The sequence below is a fragment of the Mauremys reevesii genome, linkage group 2 (genome assembly GCF_016161935.1).
Source record: "Mauremys reevesii isolate NIE-2019 linkage group 2, ASM1616193v1, whole genome shotgun sequence".
NCBI classification, from domain to species: Eukaryota; Metazoa; Chordata; order Testudines; family Geoemydidae; genus Mauremys; species Mauremys reevesii.
In genome coordinates this window covers 271,013,734-271,033,442 of record NC_052624.1, presented here as the reverse complement: position 1 = coordinate 271,033,442, position 19,709 = coordinate 271,013,734, and the positions used below count along the sequence as shown (strand labels likewise).

The 19,709-nt window shown below is 41.8% G+C and overlaps 2 protein-coding genes across 2 annotated transcripts in view; both read left to right on the top strand.

The window, feature by feature from the left end:
* The window catches only part of HHLA1 (HERV-H LTR-associating 1), a 39,778-nt gene extending 37,059 nt beyond the window's left edge, over positions 1–2,719 (top strand). The window contains exons 14-15 of the mRNA XM_039521515.1: positions 2,260–2,342; positions 2,649–2,719. Of these exons, the coding sequence (XP_039377449.1) occupies positions 2,260–2,342; positions 2,649–2,692 (127 nt within the window). The 3' untranslated portion in view covers positions 2,693–2,719. The remainder of the gene's footprint in view (positions 1–2,259; positions 2,343–2,648) is intronic.
* A 9,303-nt stretch (positions 2,720–12,022) lies between these two features.
* The window catches only part of OC90 (otoconin 90), a 31,727-nt gene continuing 24,040 nt past the window's right edge, over positions 12,023–19,709 (top strand). Inside the window, exons 1-6 of the mRNA XM_039523027.1 lie at positions 12,023–12,136; positions 13,513–13,647; positions 14,246–14,372; positions 15,322–15,387; positions 18,652–18,711; positions 19,386–19,560. Of these exons, the coding sequence (XP_039378961.1) occupies positions 12,023–12,136; positions 13,513–13,647; positions 14,246–14,372; positions 15,322–15,387; positions 18,652–18,711; positions 19,386–19,560 (677 nt within the window). The remainder of the gene's footprint in view (positions 12,137–13,512; positions 13,648–14,245; positions 14,373–15,321; positions 15,388–18,651; positions 18,712–19,385; positions 19,561–19,709) is intronic.

The window sequence follows — 19,709 nt, the reverse complement described above, 5'->3', positions numbered from 1 at the left end:
TTCCCCCAGTAATATAAAAAACATTGTGATGTAAAAGGAACAGAAATAGCAGCTGGTGTGTTTGCAATAGAAAATCCTCTTGGTAAAGGAAAAGTGCTGCTTAGGTGATTCCACAAGGTGCTGCAAGGTTCATTGCCTAGACAAGTGATATACTTTTCGAGGTATTGAACTAATCATGCCTCTTCCCCTCTTTTTTTGTACACTGTGCCTCTTTCCATGCTCCCTCCCTAGGCTCAGGATAGCCTTTCATCCTTCCCATTTTCTGCACTAGATTGTCTTCCTCTATTCCAAGAGGGCTTTGAACTCTGCATGTAGAAACAAGGACAGTCATTTTTAGACTCCTTCTAGTTGGCTGTAGGTTGGGTGTGGGGAGGGCAGCATAATTTTTTCTAACTTTTAACTATTGTTAGTGATGAGCGTGTGGAAAATCAGGTACCTGGGAGCTGGGGGGAGGGAGGAGGAGCTCTCTCACATCCAGAGCAGAGCCACTTGTTCCCAGAACTTACACCAACAAAATGCAGAGTCAAATTGATAGAGCTGAAAGAACAATTGAGAGAGAACAATATGTGCTGTGCTGGAAGGAGTTTTTGTCTGGTTTCCTGCTTCCATACAGTCCTCAAGGCTTCTATGTATGGCATGCCCATCTTAGCACCCTTGTCGTGCTGCCTTCAGGTTGTTCCTCTGTTAAACTCTTCTCTTAAAAATGACTCTTTTAAGTGTCCTTTATGGGACAGATTTTCAAAAGTGCTCAGCATTGTCCTGACAATGTGTAATAAAAAAACTGCTATTGACTTCACTGGAAGCCGACTTAGGGCAATGTTAAGTGCTTTAAAAAATCCTACTTTAAATCCCCAAATGTTTAAATATGGCTAGAGCTACTGATAAATGTTACAAATATAGACCTCTGAGTATTTTGATAATACTTCTATATGAGTAGGATATCCTTGCATTGGGCTATTCCTATTAATCCCTAGTCCTGAAAGAGAGGAATGTGGACAATAATTTCTTTAGACAAGAACCTGTATACTTGATTGGTAGCCTTGAAAGCTTAAGAATTTGAGAGGAAAAACTATATTGAGCCAATTAAATCAAGAATCTCCGCATGTGGGAATGAGAGATGGAAATATAGAATGGAAGGAAAGACATTTAGAAAACATCTTCCATTGTTGTAGCCATGTCGGTGACAGGATATTAGAGAGAAAAAGGTGGGTGAGGTAGTATCTTTTATGGGACCAACTTCTGTTGGTGAAAGGTACAAGAGAAAACTTGGTCCAGTAAAAGATATTGCCTCACCCACCTCTGATCTCTATTTAGAAAATATGTCATATTCCATGATGGGCCTGATCTAAAGCCCATTGAAATCAATAGGAGTCCCTATATTCAAATCTGTCTGAAGCAAATCCCTGGTAGGTGTCATTGGGTAATTATCCCTGGTGACATCGCACTTGTAATATGGCTGATAGTGGTGTGAATCAGCATTGGCCCATTGACTCAATGGGATTTAATGTGTACAGTGCAGGTTTTATAGTCCAGTGGTCTCCAAAGTGGGGTGCGCAAGAGGATCCTTGGGGGTGCGCAGCAGAAGGAGAGCTTTTTTCTTTTTTTTTCACTTCGTCAGTTTGGGCGGGAGTCCCAGTGGCTTTTTTTTCCCCCCCTTCGGCAGTTCTGGCGGGAGTCTGAGCGGCTTTTTTTTTTTCTTATTTGGCAAAAATGGTAGAGCCGGCGTGGAAGGGGGTGTGTGCTCAAAAATGTTTTACTGATAGGGGGGTGCGATTAAAAAAGTTTGGAGACCACTGTTATAGACCCTTGCAAAAAAAGAATATATAGAGTCAGCCCATTATATTGCATTTTTAGGGTGACCAAGATTGGGCTAACTGTGTTTATCTTTGAAACCACAAGGCTTGTAAGAATTACCTGATCTCCAAATAAAATGTCAGGCAGTCTTCCCCCAGGCAAAATTTCCAGTGTAGTTAATGGCAGTTTTACTTGAGTAAAGACTGGGCACTGGGCTGCAAATGGATAAATATTCTGGGACGATATCTGATCTGACAGCCCCAGGGTTTGAATCATGGGTAACTCCATTAACTTCAGTGGAATTATTCCAGAGTTATAGCGGCATGAACAAAATCAGAACCCAGGTTTTATATGCAGCACACGTTTTTTGTCTATTTAAACTAGAACACTTACCTGAAAGAATGTACATATAAAATCACCATAGATGAAACGATATTACTCCCCTAACTTTGACTAAATCTTTAGGTACTGTATTGAATACTATTCCTGGTTCTTGAAAAATGCAACTTACATCTGTGAAAGGGTCAAAAGAATGGCTTACTCACAAAGTAAGTAAACTTTCTGGCTATACTCTTCCATAATCTATTAAATGTGTCAAAGTGGAGGTGTGTCAATTTATCGCCACTGAAAATCTGGCTCAGTAAAGTTGCAAAAGGCGTATGGAGCCACTCATGATCTAACGATCATTAACGAGACGCTTTAAATCTCCACAGAGCGATTTAAAGTCTTTCCCCAATAGCTATTTTATTATCTTTTATTTATGAAATACAAAAGGTATCATTAAGTTTACAATATGTTTTAGAAATTCTCCTTGTGAAGTATGTTCTGAGTGTGATTTTCTTTTGTTCTTCCAGCATTAAAGCAAAAATGCCTTACAAACATCTGTAAATCTGTCTAAAGCACTGAGGGAATTTACTGCAAATGAGAAGAGTTCTGGCAGTCTTTAGTAGTCTTTTTCCATTTAACAAGAATTGATGGCTATCTATGTTAGTTACAAATCTTTGTCTCAACCAGCTATTTTCTAGAGATTGTTTTTCCTCCAAAGATTTGTATAAATGATGTATAAAACCAGGTGAACTTCAAACAATAAAAATTTAACTGTAATGAAATATTTTTAAAAGATTTTTAAACCGTGCTTTATAAAAGATATCAATAAAGTCTGTTAATGTGTGCAGATTGTTAGTTTTGTCCAAAATTACATTAAAGAGATCATAATAAATATGAAATAATTTTAAATCAGACCTAAAAGACGTCTAAGAGGCGACACTTGTTTACTAATTTCATGAACTTAAACATTTTCAGATTGTTCAGTGTTCCAAATCAAGAGATCTCCCGTATTCCATGCTTTAAACTGGTGAGCATGTGAGCAGGAGACTACAACCACTGCATCTTCTTCTATAAGAAATGTTTGTACCTTCAGTGCTTTCAGTGCTATGCTGAATCTATATTTGCTTATGCCGATTCACAGCAAGTACTAAAAACTCCTGTCCTGAGCCTGCTCCCTTCAATCCCTTTGTATATCTTCAGTGAACTAACAGCTCTTGCTAATAAAAGCAACAACAAAACAAAAGTCACATAACACTTGTGTTCCAATGTAACACCTAATGCTGCCGTGAATCAAAAGTATGTCATCCAACTATTCACATTTCAAACAAGGTAAAAATATTTTCCCTGTCACTGAGTACAAATTTAACCCAGATATTTTAATAAAGAGAAGAATATACTAACTAATACAATACCAAAGAAGAAGAAGATCACAACTGAGAATCACAGAGTAGTCTATAGGCATAACAAGGGTTTCTGGTGCTCCTCTTTCAAAGCGTATGTTCGCCATAGTACCTGGTGGCAGGGTGCAAGAGCTAAGCTTTCAGTCATGGCAAAGGGCAAAGGAATTTAGAATGAGATAAATTATAATCACATCACTTAGCAAAAATCAGGCCATTTAGAAAGTGTTGTCAGATGCTACCGGTGTGGTGCTCTGCTTTCTCCTAATGTTGATATCACTCTTGGCAATACATATTGGTTCGATCAAAACAACTCTATCCATCATATTACCCTTTATACTTTACTACACTAGGTGAATATATGTTTATGCAACATCAGCCCTTTTCATGCCAGCTTCTGTGAGCAGGGCCTGCCTCTGTTCAGGTCTGCCTCATACTGGGCTCTTACTACAGAAAGAACAATGCCTGGTAAGAACAGTGTGTAAATCAGACTAGGAATAACAGGAGTATCCTTTGTGATACAGCTGGCCAGTGCTTTTTGCAGAATTAAAAAACACAAAACACCACCACCCACCATTTAAAAAAACTTCCCACAAAAAAAGTTTAGAAACTGAAACTGAACATTTTGAGATTTTGGAAAACAAACAAATTTTGAGTTTTCCTCTCCTTCCCCGCTCTTTCTCTTACTGAGTGGCAACATGGAGAAAAAAAAAAGAAGAAAAAAGGGGGAAGTATATGGAGAGAGAGAGAGAGAAAAAAAAACAGAAAAATAGAAAACTGGAAAGCAATGTTTCACATGCATCCGACGAAGTGGGTATTCACCCACAAAAGCTCATACTCCAATACGTTTGTTAGTCTATAAGGTGCCACAGGACTCTTTGCTGCTTTTTCAGTTTTGGGTGTTTCCCCAGTTTTCACTGAAAAAAACAAAATATTTCTAAAGAAAAACATTTTCTGTGAAAATTTTCGTTTTGGTAAACAAGCCATTTTCTTTGCGAAAATGCTGGACAGAATTTTTCGATGATGTCTGATTAAATAAATGCGCTGACAAATAAGGTGTCCAGCAACCCTCCCCAACCCACACACACACCCTGCACCACAACCCCAATCCTGGCCCAAATGAGGAGGGGCGTTGAGGGGGAGGGGTTGGAGAGTGCGCCCACCGCACATTCACCTTGGGACTGGGCAGCAGTAGCTCCTGCGTCCCACAGGACTGGGCCGACCGCCCCACTCTGGGTCTTGGGACCTGGAACATCAGGGCTCAGTGCCACTCAGGGTTTGCCTGTCCCTCCCCCTGCATCAGGACAGAGACACAACCAGGCCAAACCTGAGTGGCGCTGCACCAGGAGAGGGAAACTGAACCCAGCCTCGTGGGGCAGGAGACACCACTGTGGAGTGAGTCATGGACAAAAGGAAAAGTCACGGTAGCTGTGACCTTTTTCCTGTTTCTTCAGAAACCTGCAGCCTTAATTATCAGTCACCAGCCTAGCTCGAGTTCCATTACAAAGCTCAATATTTCCATTAGGCTCCCAAAACAAGCCACCACCAGTAACCATGCTACTGCGTTGGATGGAAACCAGAGCATGAAGTGCCAGCACTCATACAGCTGTGGAAATGAGCGATTCTTATTATCATGATATCACTTTAGGGGGCTTTACTCTGCTGCTGGAAGCTCCTCAGTAGCACAAGGGGCATGTTTTTTTGGGAAAAAATTAACAATGTTCTTTTTTTTTGGTCAAGAAATGTTGAAATAGAAAATTTTTAACCCGCTGTCATCTTTACTCTCTCTCTTTCTCTCCATTGCCTAGTTATTACTGATGTGGACCAGCTCCACAGCCTTTTTACGTACCTTTTGGGCCATTCCAGCCTCCCCACATTAATATGTTGGACCAGATCATCAGCTGGCATAAATTGGCATATGTCCATTGATGTCAACAGAACTATGCCAATTCACACCACTTGGCAAGGTGGCCCATTCTAAATCAAAGACACCTCTCTGGGCTGCTGATTTCAAACTGTGGCACCATCTGCCTCCCTTAGGAAACAATTACTTTATTCCTAGCCCATTCCAACCACCCACAGAAGGTTTCCCTGACTTCTATTTGCACATAGCCCAGAGCCTAATGGAAACAGGGAAATCACCATAGCTGCCCTTAAGCAGTTAATGAGAACTGACAAATTAAGGTGAAGACTGGTGTTAGCTGTAACTGCCTCGGTAACATACAGCCTGGCAGACCGGTGTGGCTTGGCTTGCTTGAAAGGGGTCAGCCTTTACTTCAGTCCAGTCATTATGGTAGAACAAGTTGCAGTCAAGGATGCTTTGCTTTTGGTTCTCATGAGCCTCATCCTCTACTCTGTTTTGCTATAGTGTCCCAGATGAGTGCAACTGTCTCTGAGGATCATGGGTAGACAGGGAGTCGTCTCGTCTCACTAGGTCTGATCCTTTAGGGCCTTGTACATTGAGGCCAAGGCCTTGAAATGGCACTGTGACTGAACCCGGGATGCGCAGTACAAGAGTAATGTGATCTTGACGGCTTGCCTCAATGAGGAGACAAATTCTGCCACATAGGCAAACTGGAATGTCTGGTGTTGTCAGCCTCAACCCCAGATACAGCGACTTATTAAAGTCCAAAATGGCAAAATATGCCAAACTTGCAACTAGCTTTCACTAAAATTGTGCATCCGAGATGAGTAACCATTGTCCTTTGCCAATGGTGACTTTGAAGACTAACTGCAGTTGGTATTTCTAAAAGGAGTACATATTAAACTAAGAGAAAACCTGGTCCAGAGCCCATTGCAATCAGTGGACACCTGTCTATTGATGCCCTTAAACTTTGGATCAGACCCACAGAGATTAGATAAAGGCAGGGTTTTCAACACTGGTGGGATGCCAAAGCTTGTAATGTTGTATAAGTTTTCAGTAGTCTTTCATCACTGGCCACTACCTCTTATTAAGTTATTAAAAGCCATAATCACATGACCCAGAGATCTGGTAGAAGAGGGAATACAGTGAAACAATTGTTATTTAATTACAGCAGCATATTAAGTCAGCATGCAGCACGGTGGATGCACCTGTAGAAAGGCCTCAATATAGATCCTTTACATGCCCCGTGCTATATTATTAAGCTATGCAGTAGGTATACTGCCCTGCAGAAATCTCATGAAAGGACTAATTAATAAATGTTGAAGTAGCGTTGATAAAGGAAGTGATCACATGGGTAAAGTACACGTCCAAGGGGGTATAAATCACTTACTACTGACCCTGTTGAAATCCATTTGTCCTCCATCCAACTACCCTTGAATAATATTCCTCAAGGTAAGTTCTTTTTCATATGCTCTTTATTGTTAAAGAATTGCGCACAAACAGAAAACTATTTAAGATAAAACTATTTAAGACAGTGAGGATGCAGAATAAAGAGCAGGCAAAATGATTTAGGATATGGTACTAAACCAGAAATATCTCCCCATTATATTTAGATCCATTCATCTTGGTAAAGCATTACAAGAGAATGTAGTAAATGTGAATGTCAGCATTATGCTCATGTTAAGCATTGTAAGCAGTATTTAGGGGAAAAGATCGTGAGGCGTAAATACAGGTTTGCACATTGGTAATTAAATGTTCATTTGCTCATCTGAAACCCCTGTAATGTCTGATTTAGAAAATTAAAACCTAGGATAAACCACAGCTGGAGACAGCAACAGAGAAATTGATTTTTGGTCCCTTTCACATCAGCAAAACTCCATTGACTTCAGTGGAGTTACGCGTCTTTAACACTGCCGTTAGTCAGAGCCAACTCAGTCCTAGACCTGCATGCTGTATAATTTACATCAATATGAAACTATTTTACATGCTACATCAGTATGTCTGTAAAAGCTACAATTAATGTTTGACTATCACGGGGGCAGCTCCTCTGGTGGTTTAAATGAAGTCAACGGAGTTATGCTAGTTTACGTCTGCTGAAGATCTGAACCACTATACAATGTTTCATTATACGTGTGCCATATTTAAAAGAAGTGTTTTGATTAAATATTCCTTTAAGACATTAAAATTTATTGCAGAATCAAAACAAAACAAACTTCAAGTTCACCATTTTGTTGCCAGTTATGGCTTCCCCACTAACAGTATTTTGGAATAGTCCATTGACTCACCTAAATGGTCCTGTAGCAAATATTGTTAATCAAGTTTAAATAGTCATTGTAGCAATTAAAATGTCGGGATACCATGTGAGACTCAGCTTTGCTATAGTATGTGCATTTCACAAGTGTTAGTGGGTAGCTGCATGTTACATCAAAATGAAATATGACCAGGCTACACAAGTAATTCAGTCACAGCAAATGACCCCCTATAACAAATGTCTTTTTACTCTGACATTTAAGACATAAACATCCTATATAACATTTTACTTAATTCACCAGGCAAATGTTTCTGCTGTGTGACTCTTTCCATTCTTTGGATTAAAACAATGATTATAATTCTGCTGATGAATCTGTTGATGGTATTATACAGTGGTAAGTGACTGCATATTTCTATGTCTATTTAACATTTACACGTGATACTGACCATTTCAAGTGGACTAATTTTTGAAAAAAGTATTTGGATTGCCACCCGGTCTCATCACTAGAACATACTGAAAAAGGCAGAATCATCAGATTAGTGATAAAATGTGTTTTTGCCAGATGTCAAAGACATTATAGCAATGCCAAAAAACTTTTAAATGGGTTTATAATGTAAACACAATTGGAAGTCTCCGCTTCTCCCAGTGTTTTGATCATTAGAAAAACCCTACAAACCAGTTACATTAAAGGGTTCCAAAATATGTATGAATGTTTTTTAGTCTTTGGATAAATCCATATTATCCAAATACTTGGGACCATTCAGACATACATAAATACAATGAGGTTCAGCTTAACCATCTTCCTGAGCTTTTATCATGGATGTGATTCTCTTCCTTTCCATCAGATTGTTTTGTTCTTGTCACAATGTGTGGAAGGAGTTGCTCTATGTGGCTGTTTCTGAAGTTAGAAAGAAGGACAGTAATAGAGCTCACATGAAGTCAAATTCTGCATTGACTTACTACACCGGCCTCACCTCTCGAATTTCAAAGGGGTTGTTATGGTGTGAATGTCTGCGGAGAATTGAGCCAACACAAATCACAGAGGAGAACTATATTAATCAAGCTTAGCCTTAAGAGCGTAATATAACAATACCAATTGTCAAGAACACCATTGTGTTCTTTTTTTCTAATGTCAGAGAATCTATATAATAAGATTCCAGGAGTGAGTGAGAGTTTGTGTGTGTGTGTCTGAAGCTGGTCCTAGAAGGACTGAATTTCCTAGAATGGAAACAGCTACAAGCATGGTTCAGAGAACTTCTTGTTTAGACTATCACCAGGTTCAAGCATCACTAGATTCGCCGTCTGTTACCATCCCATTTGGAAGTTCTCAGCTATTTTGACTTTATAAGTTATACCCATTTGACAGCATGGGGCTTTCAGCTACTAGTACAGAACTATCTTCTACAATGTTGGTTTTAGAAAATCAGTGTGTATAGCCAAAAAAAAAAAAGTAAAAATGACTTTGCGTATTGATCAAACAAATATATTCTTAAAATCTTTAAAATGCACCAGCCATTAAAAGCTCAAACCTAAGCACCTAAGGTCAGGCATCCAGATAAAAACTAACATTTAGTTGCTTAAAAATAAATTGGAATGTTTAGGACTGGGATTTCCACCGGCGCCTCAATTCAATATGAAATTCAAGGGTTGTTGAGTACCTAACTTCTTCTTAAATGCCTTTGAAAATCCTAGCCTAAACACCCAGATTTGAACGTTTTAATTAAATAAGAACACAAGAGCTGCCATACTGTATGTCCAGTGTCTTGTCTCCAACAGTGGCCATACCAGAGCTCCAGGTGGAGTTTACAGAACAGGGCAATTTTGGTGTGATCCACTCCCAGCTTCTAGTAGTCACAGGTTTAGGATCTCCCCAAGCCTGTGGTTGCAATCCCTGACCGTTAGGGTTGCCATCCCTCCAGGATTGACCTGGAGTATCCCAGAATCAGCATCGATCTCCCAGTGACTATTGAAAGCAATCTGGAAGATTTTAATAGGATATTTTAAGAAAATGAAATTACATTATGTTGGGAAAAATAATTTCCCAGAATAGCTTCAGTCAGAGTTGGCAACCCTACTGACCATCTTGGTTAATAGCCATTGCTGGACCTATCCTCCATGAACATAACGGGTTGTTTACTAAACCCAGTTATACTTTTGGCAGTCAGAACATTCCATGACAAGGAGTTCCATGGTTAGCTGTGTATTGTGTGAAAAAGTACTTCCTCTTGCTTGTATTAAACATGCAGCCTATTCATTTCATTGGCTAACCCCATGTTATTGTATTGTTGGAAAGAGTAAATAACACTTCTCTATTCACTTTTTCCACACCATTCATGTTTTTATAGACCTCCGTCATATCCTCCCTTAGTCGTCTCTTTTTTGAGGTGAACAGTCCTGATCTTTTTAGTTTCTCCTTGTATGGAATCATTCCACCCCCTCAATCATCTTTGTTGTCCTTCTCTGAACCTTTTTCTGTTCCACTATATCCTTTTTGAGATGGGGCAACCAGAACATAATGTGGGTGCACCATAGTGGCAATATGATATTTTTTGTCTTATTTTCTGTCCCTTTCCTAATAGGGCCTAACATTTCATTAGCCTTTTTGACCACTGCTGCGAATTGAGAAGAAGATTTCAGAGCACTATCCAGGGTGACTCCAAGATCTCTTTTTTGGGTGGTAACAGCTAATTTAGACCCCATCTTTCTGTGCATCTGGGGGTGAGAGTGGGGTGGGATTATTTTTTCCGATGTACAGTACTTTGCATTTATCAATGTTAATTTTGATCAACCATTTTTTTTGCCCAGTCACCCACTTTTGTGAGATCCCTCTGTAATTCCTTGCAGTCTGCTTTAGACATAACTATCTTGAATAATTTTGTGTCATCTGTAAACTTTGCCACGTCACTGTTTACCCCCTTTTCCAGATCATTAAAGAATATGTTGAAGAGCACAAGTCCTAGTATAGATCCTTGGAGGACCCACTGTTCATCTCTCTCCACTGTGAAAACTGACCATTTATTCCTACCCTTTTTTTTTATCTTTCAACCAGCTACTGATCCATGAGAGGACCTTCCCTGTTATCCCATGGCCACTTTCCTTATGAATCTTTGGTGTGGGACCTTGTCAAGGCTTTCTGAAAAATCCAGGTCCATTTTGGCCTACAGCTTTTCTCATTTTGGAAAAGATGATCAGCTTTGATTTTTCCCTTATTTGTTGATCTCCATTTTCTGAGTGGGAGCTAGGTGACGTTCAGAGAAGTTGCTGTTAGTTTGTTTGATGGACCTGGCTTGCTAAACTCCTGAGTACATAAGCCCAGCTGAGCTGTCTGCTCCAAAAGTTTAGGGTGATTTTGACGTAATTGTGCTACATTCCTTGTGCCACATTAAGCAATTTGAAATAGCTGTGATTATAAACACACAAGCTGAGGGCACACACTCTCTCATTGCTGGACTTTGTTAAGATTACACTTCTTGAAAGCACGATCAAAAGAGCAGCATCAATTATATGATCTGAACACCACCTCTGTCTTGTAATAACAGTTGTTAAGGGGGGAAGGAGGCTTTGAATAAGGCCTGGGACTGGAAACCATGAGGCCTGGCTTTATCACAGAACTTCCTGTGTGACAAAGGGCAAGTCTCTGAAGCTTTCTGTACCATCTATAAAATAGGACTGTTAATACCTGCTTTATGGGAGTGTTTTCAGGTTTAATTAATTAATATTTGTAAAGTGAACATTCCTTGGCTGGAAGGGAAGGTGCCATACACATGTGAAGTATTAGTATGTACACTCAAAGACATGATGTCAGCCATTTAAGTCAATGATTTATCCAGAAAGTCTTCTCTCATCTTTTGTTTTCCTAATAAACACATGTAAAGTCTGTAAGAGATTGCAGGCTTACTTTTTCAAATAAAAAGCATCCATTTGCTTTGAGAGTATTTTTGAGCCCTTTTATTTACTTTTGCAAACGTCTGTACTTCTTACATTTTGTTCATAAGAACATGTTTAGGAAATTGGAAATTATACAAAAACCTTGTGCAAATGCCAGTGGACACACTGGTTCAGGAAATACTAGGCATTTCAGAGTCATTCCCCAGACTTAAGATGGGGAATACTTCCAGAACCAGGAATCTCTCTACAGCTGGCAATCACTTTATATTCATGTGCTTATATATTAGAACAAGCATGCATGCAGGAAGTGTTTGTGGTCCTACTGAAAGCAGTTTGTGTATTTGGAATTCATCTGATCAGGGAGCAGAGACACCTCTGTTTAACTTGTGACCAATCTCACAGCACAAATGTCAGGGAACAAAGAGTCAAGCAGTGCTTGCAACAGGTAGTTCATGAATAACTGACAGGATTAACTATTTTTGCAATGGCCCAGATGTTGTAATGAATGAAGTCAACGAGATTCCATATGGGCACCTACGTGGAGCTCATTGTCGGATCAGTCAGGGCCTTCAACTATTCACTGAACAATCCAGAATAACTAAATTCTGTGACACTGTAAGCTTTTGGGGGCAGGATTTTCCTCTACTACATGTTTGTTTAGCACACAGCATAACGGGGCCCCCACTCAGTGTGCTTCTAGGTGCTTCTGGAATAGATATATTAAATAACAAAGTAGTAAAAAAATCACAATCTGCTTGGGGAAAGGGTTAACTTTTCTCAACTAAAATGTTGACTGCAAATTCTGTGCTCTCTTGTATGTACTAAGGAGAATGTGTGGAGAGTTCCTTTCCTTATATTTTGACTGTAAACCAGGTTCTCTCTTTTTGGTACAAACATTGGCCTATTGATACTAACTGGAAATTGGAAATGTCATTACCGGTCATAAGAACGTAAGAACATAAGAAAGGCCGTACTGGGTCAGACCAAAGGTCCATCTAGCCCAGTATCTGTCTACCGACAGTGGCCAATGCCAGGTGCCCCAGAGGAGTGAACCTAATGATGAATGATCAAGTCTCTCTCTCCATCTCCATCCCTCCATCCTCTACAGAACAGAGGAGGCTAGGGATTCCATTACCTATCCTAGCTAAGCAGCCCCATTATTTAGCAGCCACATGAATTTTATCCAGTCCCCTTTAAACATTGTTATAGTCCTAGCCTTCACCACCTCTCCAGGTAAGGAGTTCAAAGTTGACTGTGCGCTTTATTTAAGAACTTCCTTTTTTTTTTTTTTTACCTTTGCCCTTTATTTTTTTCATTTTACCCTAGTTCTTGTATATATTATAAATAAAACAACTTTTCCTTACTCACTCACTCAACATCACTCATGATTTTATATACCTCCTCTATCTTGTCCCCTTTCTCTTCTCTTTTCCAAGCTGAAGAGCCTCTCTCTCTTTAATCTCTCTGACCCCCCCTCTCTTTTAACCCTAATTTTTTTCCCTTTTCTTTTGCTAACCTTTTTTTAGAATATCTTTTTTTTTTTTTTTGAGAGCAGAGACCACAACAGTATTAGTATTGTGGATTTATGATGATAATATATAATATATATATTAATATCTATTTTCTATTTCTTATTTTCTTTTTTCCTTTTTTTTTAACTGCCTTTTTTTGACTTGCTTTTTTGCACTGCGACATGATCACGATGACATCAAGATCTTTCCTATGATCTTCCAAGATCTTTAGCCCAATTGGAATTGTAGTATTAGCAATGTCTTTTCATACAAAGAAAAGGAGTCAAATAATTACATGGGGCCTGAGATTATTATATAACACCTCCAGCAGGCTGCAGATATTCTTGTGCTAGTAATTTTATGCCAATTAAACTTGTTCAAAAGAATTAAGTCAGCTATGAAACATGCTTGAGCAATTGCCTCTGCTCTCCATGAGTTTAAGGCTATTGTTCTTGCTCTGCATAAATTCTTTGTTTTCAGATTCAGAATCATGGATTTGGTCTGGGCTTTACAAAGGACGATACTGCAGTTGGGTACCCAGAATCCATTGACCGTCAATGGAAGTTGGGTATCAGACTCACTCTCTTAGACTCCTTGGAAAATGACAGCCTAAAAGTATTTGAGTGTGATTTTCAACAGGGCATAAGTGACTTAGGAGCACAAGTCCCGTTGAACGTTAATGGGATAAGGTGCTTTTGAAAATTTTACCCACTGATCCTGAGCGATGCTGATTTGCACCATCTGAAAATGTGGCCTAACATGTAATTAACAGTAACAACATGACATGGCAAAAGGATTTTTATCGTTGTAAAGGGAGCACAGGGAGCAGCCTGCAAATCAATGATAGCTTTGCTTAATTGCAAGTCCGGGCCAAATCTGTTTATGCATGTGCAGTATTAAATGACACTCCTGCTAATGGGTTCAGATCATTTTAGTCAGTGATCTGAATTCCTTGTAGCTATCAAGGTGCTGCTTCTCTTTTCCTGCAAAGGTCACTTTTTATAAAAAGGACTTTTCTGTTTGGAGAAAAGCAGAGGATACAAGCAGAATGACAATCTTACTGGGTTACTGTTTACCCAAAAGCCTTTCACTGGGGCTCAGTGGAATACATGGAGCTCCTGGAGATTAGTGCAGAAATAAAAATAAGTGGCTCCAAGATTCTCCTATGCTACCTCCTCCCCAAGCACTTCTGAAAATTTTACCCATCCTTAAGGAAGCAAAAGAAACTCAAAACGAAAACACAAACTCTGCAAATTACTCACCACCAGGTGGAGAAATGCAAGAAGCAGCAGAACAAATCACCACCCTTTATCCCAATGCAGAGTTTTGTGAACAGAAAAGTAAATGTGGGAAAATCCTACCTTGGCAGCTTCAAAGGGAGGCAGCAATAATCCAAATGAAGAAGCAGAAATAGCCGATGGGGGTAGACAATATAAACGAGATAAGCCAATCTTTGGGGTAGTGACCTAGCGCAATGAGGCCCTGACCTGGTTGGAGTCTAGGCACAATAGTATTATAAATAGTAAATAATAATAATATGGACTTCAAAAAACTAAACAAATACGTGCCAATAACGAGTACCTAGGCTCCTTAGTGAAGCAATCAGAAATACAGCAAACAAAAAATCCGTCAGATATCCCTCGCAACACACTATTAATATATTAATCGATTAGGTGACCTGTTCTGATAAGATACATTGCTAAACTGATAACTGTCTAATGGTGCTGCTTCCCTCGAGCATGATATGGTTTGAGTTGAAGCCCTCAAGCACTGAAGTGGTTCCTATGTGAATGAAGGTTGGGACTGAATCTGAGGGAGCATTAGGAAAATAATTCTGTATTTGAAAGGGACATCCAAGCACAGAAGACACAGGAAAATAGGGGGGTTGAATTAGCAATGGAGCTTCAGTGCAGATTCTCCCTAACTGCAAATCAAACAAATGAAGGTTACAGGGATTTCTGGACTAAATGGCACAATGGAAGAGGCCAACTTGTCATAGCTCATGTGAGTATCCCCAGTAAGGGTAAGGTTCAGCAAAGCAGTTAGTATGTGTGTAAGTCCACCCCTATTTAGCAAAGCACTTAAGCATGTGCAGAACTACTTTAAAATTGAAGTCAACGTGACTTAAGCATATGCTTTGTTGAATCAGTGCATTAATGGTGCTACCAGGGCACTCTGGTATCTGGCTATTCAATAAAATACGCACTCTCTGTCCTTATGAAGTGTATATATATTTTTTTTCTTTTCCATTTTAAAATTCTTTCTTCTTGAATATGTTTGGTGAGACAGGTGGCCAAGAATCAGAGCCCCCAGCCCTTCCACCAGAGCTTCCACTTGCACCTGAAAGAAATCTGAGTAAGAATTTTTAAGCTTTCCTTGTTACAATATTTTCATGCATTAAGAGGCACCAGGGTGCAATCTCTTCAGGCAAGAGATCCAGAAAGAGCTTTCCAGTAGTGTTCACAGATCTGTCCCTCATTATATTGGACCTTTAGCTGAGGTTAAATAACCTCAGAGCCCTGAGTCACCTCTCGCTTGCACTTATCTTACCTTGATGTAAGTCCATTGACCTTGGTGCAGTTCCTCCTGATTAACATCAGTGTTAAGAGGAGGATCAGGTTCCTCTGTCAGATACTGCATCACTGGTGTTCAGGGGCGGCTCTAGGAATTTGGCCGCCCCAAGCAGGGCGGCACGCCGCAGGGGGCGCGCTGCCGGTCGCCGGTCCCGCGGCTCCGGGGGACCTCTTGCAGACGTGCCTGCGGAGGGCGCGCTGGTCCCACGGCTCCGGTGGAGCATCCGCAGGCATGGCTGCGGGAGGTCCACCCAAGCCGCGGGACCAGCGAACCCACCGCAGTCATGCCTGTGGGAGGTCCACCGGAGCCACGGGACCAGTGCACCCTCCACAGTCATGCCTGCCCTTGGCGCGCTGGGGTCTGGAGCCTGCCCTGCTGGTGTTGCTGGAGCACAAACCAAAAGCCACAGAACCAAAACCATCTCTCCTATAAGCTAGGTGAGGTCCCTCAAGTTGACTAGAGAAGAATTTGTACCACTGATCCCGAGTTTATTGTTGCAAAAGGTTTATAGCTAATGAACTAGCTAGGAATTTACATTTGAAACTATAAAATCTTACCTGTTTCTCAAAAGAAAAGTGAGTCTGAAAACTGAGGGTAAGTGAACCTCCAAGTTTCATGGTCTTAACCATATCTTAACCATTGAGCCAAACAAACTTCTTTTTACATCTTAAGTAGGATGGGATTTATTCTTATTCTTAAACCCCAGAGATTATAAAATGGTCAATTTCTGATGGCTGTTTGGGGTCTGTGTAGTTGAAAGACAATCTCACTCCAGTCCCCAGCACACACACATTCACATAAAAAAAAAATCACAACCATAGCTGACATTTTTGGCAGTTACAGAAGAAAGGATCAGATGAGTACAGAGAACGAAACATATCAGTTCTACTAGAGGTGTTCCTTCAGAGCTGGGTAACATTAGTGTACCTCCTTTAACATTAAACTCCTTACGGGTTTTGATGGACAGACCTGGGTTCATCTGGATTCCACCTCCAGCTCAGCAGGCTGTAACATCTTTATCTTCTTCCCATAGGAATGTATTTAGTGGTGCCTCCCGCCCCTCCTCGTTCCTCCTGGCAGGGTCAGCAGGGCAGCTTTGAAGGAAAATTCTAAGCACAGGACAACGCCCATTTACTTGCCAGATAGTTGGAGGCTCCCATGAAATAACACAAGTGCACAGTATATTCAGGAGAGTAACTGTATTAAACAGAAAGTAAATATAACATAATAGGGTAAACCACTGCTTTCAGGTACCCATGAATTTCCCCAGTCATGTGACCTGACAGAGCAAGAGTAAAATATACTGTCCCGTTGTTACATGTACTTTGTAGGGGGCCTTCACAACCTGTGACAGCAATTGCTTCTGTGGAGCAATTAGTAACTTGGCAGACTTGGTTCAGCCCAAACGACTCACACATGGGTCCCTCCACAGGTTCAACAGGCAGCAGGTAATAAAATCCCCAAACCCCACCCCTGGGCATGAGGACACAGTTCAGAGAATAGGGGAGTCTGCCAAACAATTTCCCTAACTAAAGGATGGTGCACTCACAACTCCATGAATGATCCTCAGGTTCCGAGCTGGAGCTGAACTCCTCGGTCACTGCACTGCAGAGGGGCTGACAATCACAGTTGGCAGGCATCCTCTTCATGCAGGAATCGGGCTGATTCTGTTCCCCGGGTTTCCCTTCGCTCCCGGTGGGCGGGAAGGTGCATGGCTCAGGGTGCAAATTATAACAACTCTACTAAAATCCTAACTCTGATCTCCTGCCCTAGCGCTCGGATACAGTCACAGCAGGCTGGCAGGCCGGGGCTAGCAGCAGGAGCAGTACTTGGCACATGGTAACTGATTTATCGAGGGAGTTGGAGGGCTAACTCAGCCTGGCTGAGTAGGGAGTTTTCCCAACAAAACTCTTAAAACTGGGAGTCACCTGGAGCAGGGAAAGGATTGGGCTTAGGGATATTGCCTCCAGGCACCCAGATGCCAGTTCTCAGCGGGACCCTGCGTTGCAAGCTTGGGACTCACAAACACCTCACACACCAAGTCCTTTCCTTTCTGTGGCTGGCTCCAGACTCCTCCCAAATGGCTTTTCCCTTCTCACAGGGCTCCCAGTAACAGGCATCTCACTTCCTATTGGTCAGGCTAGTTCTTCTTCCTAGGCTTTGACTTGTCAACCATTTGACTCTGCCCCGCTCCTTTCCCCCAGACACTGCCCCTGCTCTGAGCAGGTGGGCTGGTGGCCATCCAGGTACACCTGCTATCCTCCCCAGAGCTGACAGGGCTCCTGTGCCTCGAAACAGTGTCTCTCCACTCTCCCTCTGGGTTGCCTAGCAGACGTTGAGTCTGCCCTTGGCCCCTTCCTCCCAGGGACAGACGTGCCCTCTCCCTGAGTTACAAGCACACAGAGACCCAGGAGCCCAAGTAAGCTCTTTGGGGGTGAGAATGAGAGAGTGCTGGGAGGGAAGCTTGCGTTGCTGTTGCATATGCTATACTTCTTCGAGGGATGCACAGACTTCAGTATCCAGGGCCATCAACATAATTTTCAAATGGCTGTACCAAAACAAGTTAAAAGGCCTGAAAAACAGGTCTTCAAATATCTTTACAAAAGAATGCCTGCATACCTCCAAACCCGGCGATGCCATCACTGACCATTGTGTCATATGCCTTGTGGAATTTTCTTAAAAACCCAGCTCCTGGAGTCAGGTGATTCTATGAGCATCTCCATCTTTCAATTTGTCTGTTAAAAATTATGTTTCTAGCCTCCTTAGCTGCAGAGAAAAGCATGACAATAAGACCCCGAAAGGCTCAAAAACCAGGAGGCAAAAAAAATAGATTTCCAAAGGTATTATTTATTAAAATCTCATGATTTAAGGGGGCTTGTCTCATACTTTTTGAATGCTCAGGGTTGGCTATACTGCAAGAGTTATATCATGCCTGCAGCTGCATTATGCCTCCCGTTGAAATCAACATACTGAAATCAATGGGAGCGACATACGTTTATACAAAGGCAAACATTTTTCACCATTTTTATTATGCTTTTGGTTTAGACAATATCACATTCTTCAATGGGGTCTTTCAAAACGTGGACAGTGTCGCATTGTTTTTTGGTAAGTGCAGACTCGTGGTTTGGTATTTTTGGCAGTAAAATAGCATGGAATTTGTTTATAAAAAAAGAGCAGAAAAAACTCCGGAAATTACAGATTCCTTTAAAGTTAATATCTAAGGATTAAATTGTCTGCAGTTCCTAAGGCCCCCAGAAGGGCTGCTGCACTATGTCAGTCCTGAGACCAGAGGTCCCCACCCTGTGGGGCATGTGGAGGAATGTTCGGGGGGGGCAGAGGAACGTTCAGGGGCACGTGGCAGGGCCCAAGCCAGCCCCCATGGATGGTGGGGAGGGAATGCCAACCAGCCCTGCTCCCCTCCCAGCTCTGCTTTGCCCCTGCCCCCAGCCGCGGCTCCGCCCCTGTCATTAGCCCCACCTCCAGCCTCGGCCCCTGCCTGCAGCTCCATTTCCAGCCCTGCTCCCAGCTACAGCCTCAGCCTTGGCCCACTTACCCCCTGGCCGTATCCCCCCACCCTGGGGAGCCACAGTCCCACTCCCAGCCCTGGGGAGTGGGCCACAGACTGGGGGAGCAGGGATGCGACCCTGAAAAGTTTGGGGGCCTCTGCCTTAGACCCTGATCCTGCATTTGAATCCACGGAGGGGGACCCCAGCAGCTTCAGTATCATCCAGGTCTTTCCCAGCTCTGAATATCCTCCTCCTATGTCTATTCTCTCTCAGACTGCCTGGGTTCTCACTTCACTTGGCTACAGTCCATATTCACCAACTTCCCTGCACTGCTCCATTTCGTGAACAAAATGAGGTGCATAACTGGACTTTGCCCCAGGGATTTCGAAGACTACGGCTGCTCTTGCCGGTTCGAGATGGAAGGGCTCCCTGTGGATGAAGCGGACAGGTGTGTTTTGTTCCTGGGAGATAGTTCTCCTGGGGAGGATGGGTACGAGCGGGGAAGAACAAAGCATGGTGGGGAGAACAATGTTGAAATCTTGCAGCGACAGTCTGACAGTTAACACTTGGCTAAACTGCTTATGGTCATAACCAGGG